The sequence below is a fragment of the Chinchilla lanigera genome, unplaced genomic scaffold, assembly GCF_000276665.1.
Source record: "Chinchilla lanigera isolate Chin_1 unplaced genomic scaffold, ChiLan1.0 scaffold00073, whole genome shotgun sequence".
Lineage (NCBI taxonomy): Eukaryota > Metazoa > Chordata > Mammalia > Rodentia > Chinchillidae > Chinchilla > Chinchilla lanigera.
Genome location: NW_004955474.1, coordinates 6,316,991 through 6,323,335, shown reverse-complemented (window position 1 = coordinate 6,323,335; position 6,345 = coordinate 6,316,991). Strand labels below are relative to the sequence as shown.

The window sequence follows — 6,345 nt, the reverse complement described above, 5'->3', positions numbered from 1 at the left end:
AGTGCATGGTGGAGAGGCTCACCCCATGGCACCCCGAAAGCAGAGAGCAGAGAGGTGGGGTTCAATGTGTACTTCAAGGCCACGCCCCCAATGACCTACCTTCCTCCCACCAGGCAGGAGGATCATTGTTAGAGACCAGTCTGGGCTACATAGTGAGTTCAAGGCTAGTTCACCCCTGTCTCAGAAAACAAAACAAAAGTCCCCAGATAATGTTCTGGGGATTTCACTGGGATGAGAAATGAAAGATATGGGAATACAGCTCAGTGGTAGCATGAATGAGGTTCTGGATTTACTGCCTATGGCCAGAAAAAAATGTGTAGGAGACTAATGAAGGCTATGGTCACAAAGGTAGGTTAAGTTATGTTGAGAAAGCTGGGATTCGTTTTGTGGTGGACATTACAGAGACATAATGTGTAAGTACTGAAGAAGAGGGATCATTAGCGGGCAGGTGACTGCAATTATGAGTGAGAAGTATATTCAGACTTCCTCCATGTGCCAGGTGTGGTGGCGCATGCCTGGAATCCCGGCACTCAGGAGCCAAGGCGGGAGGATCGCCATGAGCGTGAGGCCAGCCCCGGCTACACAGTGAGACCCCGTCTCACAAACAGTAACAACAACAAAAAACACCATCCATAGTCCTTAGTGTATAATTAAAATATATTTTTCCATTTACAGAGGGTAGGGAATCTTTAATAAAACATATGCAATAAATAGACTCACTGGAACTTAAAACTGCATCAAGTTGCTTCAGGCCTTTGGGCTGGAGAGGCCACGACGCTGGGGACGTCGGCGGGTACCCTCAGCAGCTCCTCCACCTCCTCTCGCAGAGCTTCTGCCTTCTCCTGCAGCAGCATCTGCAGCAAAAACCAAGGCGTGAGGCCGGGGTGGACATGCTGTCCGTGAGAAACCCGGCCCCCGCACCAACGATCCAGACGTTGAAAGTAAAGGCCAGGCTAGGAAGGGGCACTCAGGACGGGGATGGAAGTGAGGGAAGGGGACAGGCTCAACTCGGACCAGTTTTGGCTGAGCCGCGCACTCAGTGTACCAAAAACAAAGCAGCTTCACTTTACTGACGTCCTGACCACTGAAAAGTTAATTTTTAATCTACACAACCTCAGACAAGCTTGCAAACATTTAATTCCTAAAAAGCTTATCCTACATACATATTCATTTTATTATTCCATAGAATTCAGTATGCTTTTAACAATGCTTCAGTATTTCAAAGCGAAGTTTTACTTAAGCACTTCAAGTGAATATTGCTAATTTCCAAAGCAACATAATGAGCAAGCAAGTATTTCTAAACACATATAGAAGATTTCAATAAGTATTTGCTGAATAATGCTTTTTCCCTTTCTTCTAAAAATCAGAAATAAAGTACTGGCATTAATGCAGCTGGGGCTTGTGTATGTGGAAATATTTGTAGTACTTCTGTTACAAAGTTTTATAATAAAAAAGGTTAGTGAAATCATATAAAGGGGAGCCAGGCCCGGTGTGCACACCTGTCATCCTGGCCCTTGGCAGGAGGACTGTGGCAAATTCGAGACCGGCCTGAGATACACAACGAGGTCCAGGCCAGTCTGCACTACAAAGCGAGACCCTGTCTCAAAAATCATACAAAGGAGGACATCATCTGAAACAAAAACGCTGCCAATTTTATAAAGGACAGATTATGCCGAATTATTTAAAAGTGATAAAAATGCCATGCATAGTGGCACACACCTGTAATCCCAGCACTCGGGAGGCTGATGCAGGAGGATTGGCAGTAGTTCGTGGCCAACCTGGGCTACATAAGCAAGTTCAAGGCCTGACTGCCTGCACTACATAAGGTCTCACCACCTCCACACACAAAGGGATAAAAATGCATTAGCAAGCTTTCCAGTAGCTGCAGTAATGGCAACCCTGAGAACCAATCTCCCCAGCGACCGACCAGCAAGCACACAGCTCCCTCCAGCCAGCACCACGAGGAAGCAGAACACCATCAGCCTCCTGCATGTCTAGTTTTCAGAAAATCCACCAACTTCCAGCACAGCCATTTTGAGCTCCTACTGCAGGGAGTGGTGGAGATCAAGTGGGGCAGAGGGAAAAACACAGCCGAACAACACAGCAGGAAGCATGGGCCGGGCCTTGAGGAGACAGGAGGTGTTCCGGGGGCAAAAAGGAGAGCGGGGAGGCAGTCAGGAACGGAGCAACGAGTGACAGGGACAAAAGGAGGGTCCTGTAGGTCAACGGGAAATAAAAGCCCCAAGGACGCAAACCCTGTGCACCTGCTGTGTGCTGTACCACAGACCAGAGGCAAAGCGGCAGGGACAAGTGTCTCGCAGGCCTCAGACAACTCTGAGACACGGGTGGGCTGGTGGGCACTCTGCAGAAGACGGCAAAATCTAGCGGCAGAACACTAAGCCCGCGGAGAGTGGGCCAGATGTCAGGGCGCTCAGGCGAGAGGAAGGAAAAGCCACAATTTTCAGCTCATTAAGATCTGTAACTGCACCGCTGGCTTGGCAGTGACCTCACGGCTCCTCTGCTCCACTCCTAGCTGTCCCCATGGCCCTCTGGACAGCCAGGAGGGACAGCGGGCGGCTCCCTCTGCTCCTGCAGGGCTGGGGCCTGGGGACACGCTGCACTCTCCAGAAGCTCCTCCAAGTTCCATGGAGTGTGAGCAGGCACCAGCCAGGGCCCCCATGGTCCTGGCAGTGCTCTGTGGGCAGCCGCTCCTGCCGGCCTGGTACACAGCACCCAGCTCACTTCCTGGGGCCACACGGGCTACAGGACACCCTTGCCACTGAAGTCGGAGTCCATCTGCACTGGCGGGTGGGCTGCGGTAGCCTGGGGGGAGTACTCCCCCTCGCCGTACTTGCTAAGGCTGTGCTGCTGCTTCTGAGCCAGCCTGTTAAAACCAGGTCCTCATCTTTGCACTAGACTTTCCTGTTCAAATTTCTGTGTGCACTGGGCACAGTGGCACAGATCCGTAATCCCAGCACGCTGGGAGGCTGAGGCAGGAGGATCACAAGTTCTAGCCAAGCCCTGGCAATTTTGCAGAGACCCTGTCTCAAAATGAGTAAATATCTAGAAAGTGCTAAATATGCAGCTCAGTGTGAGGGTCCCGGGCCCCGGGCACAGCCCAAGAGGGATGAGGAGCAGTCAATGCACCCAGGGCCCCATCTTCAGGGCCTCCCCCTGGGGCCACCTGAGGCCGCCTGACTGCTGCAGGACCTGCCAATACTGCACTATCGATCACTGACTAAAGGCAGGCACAGGAGCTCAAGTAATGTAAATGGATAAATACCTAAATGAAGGAGAAGCTTTTCCTGAGCGCACACGGCACACACAGATTAGGAGGAGTAATGAAACCTGACCATCACCACTTGACAGACACCCCGGAAATAGCTGAGTTACACAAACATCAACAGGAAACGCCAGCATGGGCGTGCGGGGCTTTAAGAAAGAACTGGAGACCCACCATCACCCCCAAAGTATCCTCTCTCCAAATATTAATTATAGAGAGAAAAGGAATGATTTTACAGTGAAGAAACTTAGCGACGGAACTTCAACCAAATGATCCAAGTCAGTATCAGTAATGGGACAAAACGTGGCACTCCTGCCCCCAAACACCGCACAGCCTTAATATGATCACAATGGGTTTCCTTTTTTCCATTTTCGGGCACTAACTTACAATCTTTAGCCCCTCTGTACTCGAAACCTGCAGGGACTGCCCGTCGGACTGTTCCGCTCTCATCAGTCCGGGTTCGCAGCGCGGAACACTGACGTCCCTTGTGTGGAGGTGGTACACGCACGGAGCTCATCTCAATTCTCGTTCATCCCCTTCTCCCATCTCTCAGCCCCTTCCCACGTGAGAAAGACCCAGCTCCCTACTTCCTATTATTACCTTTTATGTTGCTCTTTATCTATGCATTGAGTTTCTCGCATAAGAGAAGCCACGTGCTATTACGCTGTGTGTCTGACTGACTTCACTTAGCGGCATGGTCTCAAGGTGCCTCCAACTACGCGTTTAAGCTGTACACAATGTGGAAGAGAAGTTGAGGACCAAAGCGGGTGATTTCTGAGGAGCGGAGGCGCCATGACACAGGAGCACCGGCCCCTGGACAGACCGTGGGCTCTGCACCCGCTGTGACCTGCTCTGCCGCACTTGCCGGACGTCACTTATTTCGTCCATTGTGCCTGCAGCTCCGTTCACACCCCTGATAATACGCAGTCGGCCTTCACTGTCCCGGCTCTCAGCACTGTCCCCTGTGTAAAGCACGTCATCAGATCTCACTCATTCACTTACTCTCCTGTTTATGAAACACATTCTATATGCTGGGTACTGTGCTACGTGTTATAGAAATGGAACTGTTACTTTGTTCCTATAACCCACGACCTCCTAATATAACGAAGTCCACCTCAGTGGTCACGTGTATAAACTAGGGAAGACACACACACTGCCCTCCCCACAGGACTGTTGAGATCAATTACAAGGTGTGATTAAAATATACAGTGAAAGTTTAAGTTAAAAATTATTATACTAAGGCACCTTGCTGTGAATCCCCCTCCAAATGGTCCCCCTCACTTCAAACATCCTTAGTCCTCATTCTTGCACTGTCTGAAGCAGCTCTGGCAGTGCTCTTTCCTGAGCGTCTTTATGGGGTATGATCAGAATTACAGCGGGGGCTGCTGCCGGCAGGCTTGTGAGAACACGGCAGCGTGTCCTCATCCACCTTATTCACCGCACTGGCTCTTTCCCAAAGTCAAAACAACCACAAAGGGAAAACATTTTGAATCGATTTAGGACATCAAGGGAGCCAGGACAGTGTAGCTGAAGACACTCAGGAAAGAGGACTCTAGATCTGCTTCATGAAGTAGCAAGAAGGATGGGATGGTGTGTCTGAAGTGAGGAGTATTTTGAGGGGAATTAATGGCAGAGTCTTTACTGCAATGCTTTTTTTAAAAAATGAAATTAAGTATTAAGCATATTTTTCGATAACATCTTGTAAGGTAATTTACACCATGCGAGCACCACTCAAAGAAAGTTGGGTGAAAATGTATTTTGAAACACCAGGCGTGGTGGCGCACGCCTGTAATCCCAGCACTTGGGAGGCTGAGGCAGGAGGATCATTGTGAGTTCGAAACCACCCTGGGTTACAAAGTGAGCTCAAGGCCAGCCTGAACTGCATAGTGAGACCCTGTTTCAAAAAGACAAAAAAAAAAAAAAAAAAAGTATTTTCAATTTTGCTTTATACACAATACTGTAACAATAAAGTTCAAAAGAAAGTAAGCCATTCCAGATTTAGAACTATAGTTGAAACTACGAAGATAGTCCCAATCTGTGGGATGGTTTTCCCACATGGGGCAGAAGGGCAGTGACAGTCTGGGTTGCACCTAGCAGACGACCATAAGCGACCTAGAACTACATTATTCTACACAGAGGAGAGGGTCAGCAAGGACCGCACCTGTGGGAAACTACCATGAGAACGGGAACGGGAGGGCAAAGCAGCTCCACAGGGTGGTGCTCTGACTTGGTGTAGCGATCTCGGAGGCAAGGCTGAGCCTCGGTGTCTTGGGATAAGCTCTGTGCTACTCAGACCAGCACGAAGCAGAAGCCCTGACTATGGAGGGTACGAGCTCCTCGTCAGTGTGGGTGCAAGCGGACAGGAAGACCAGACGTCAGGGTGCTGAGGGAAGGGCTTCTGGGAGGAGGGCAAGCACTTTATGGTTCTGTGGACTTCAACAAATCCCTGAAACTGTCTGTCTTTGTCTTGTTTTCATTTTTTTGGTGGTTCTGGGAACTGACCTGGGACCTCATGCTTGCTCTGCTACTGAGCACCATTCAAAGAAAGTTACATTCCCAGTGCTTTTTCAATTTATATTTTGAGACAGGGTATTGCTAAGTTGCCTAGGCTGGCTCGAACTTGCAATCCTCCTGCCTCAGCCTCCCAACGAGGTGGGATTAGCTTGTGTCACCATACTTGCCTTGCCTTTACTCTTTTAAGAGGTCTTTTCCTCTTCTCAGCACATAAAGTATTTGTACCTACAAATTCTGAGTGTGTACGGTTGTCCCTTGCTATACTGCAGTTCATTTATTGCAGCTTTACTGCATTTCAGTTTTTTTAAAAAAATGTATCTAATTCTGTATCATGGAGTTTTTGCTATATCTTGGGATTGTGCAGCATATAGGTATTTATATAATATTTATGATTCTAATTCTTTTGCCTAAAAAAATTAAAATATAAAAAATGTTTCAAACATATTGAACATATTACATCAGAATAAAATATTGTACAGTATGTATTTCATCAGCAGATGAATACTTTCTGTAAAATTAAAATATAAAAAATAATTCAAACATATTGA

At 48.3% G+C, this 6,345-nt stretch overlaps 1 protein-coding gene across 6 annotated transcripts in view; it reads right to left on the bottom strand.

Annotated features, from left to right (window-relative positions):
* Nucleotides 1–633: 633 nt before the first annotated feature.
* Helq (helicase, POLQ-like) overlaps nucleotides 634–6,345 on the bottom strand; it is a 41,748-nt gene continuing 36,036 nt past the window's right edge. For 5 of the 6 annotated variants that reach the window (XM_013502753.1, XM_005401382.2, XM_005401384.2 and 2 more), the window contains one exon: nucleotides 634–854. In XM_013502753.1, the coding sequence (XP_013358207.1) occupies nucleotides 738–854 (117 nt within the window). In that variant the 3' untranslated portion in view covers nucleotides 634–737. Of the gene's footprint in view, nucleotides 855–3,883; nucleotides 4,246–6,345 lie in introns of all 6 variants that reach the window. The other variant, XR_001230734.1, reaches the window with a different exon arrangement.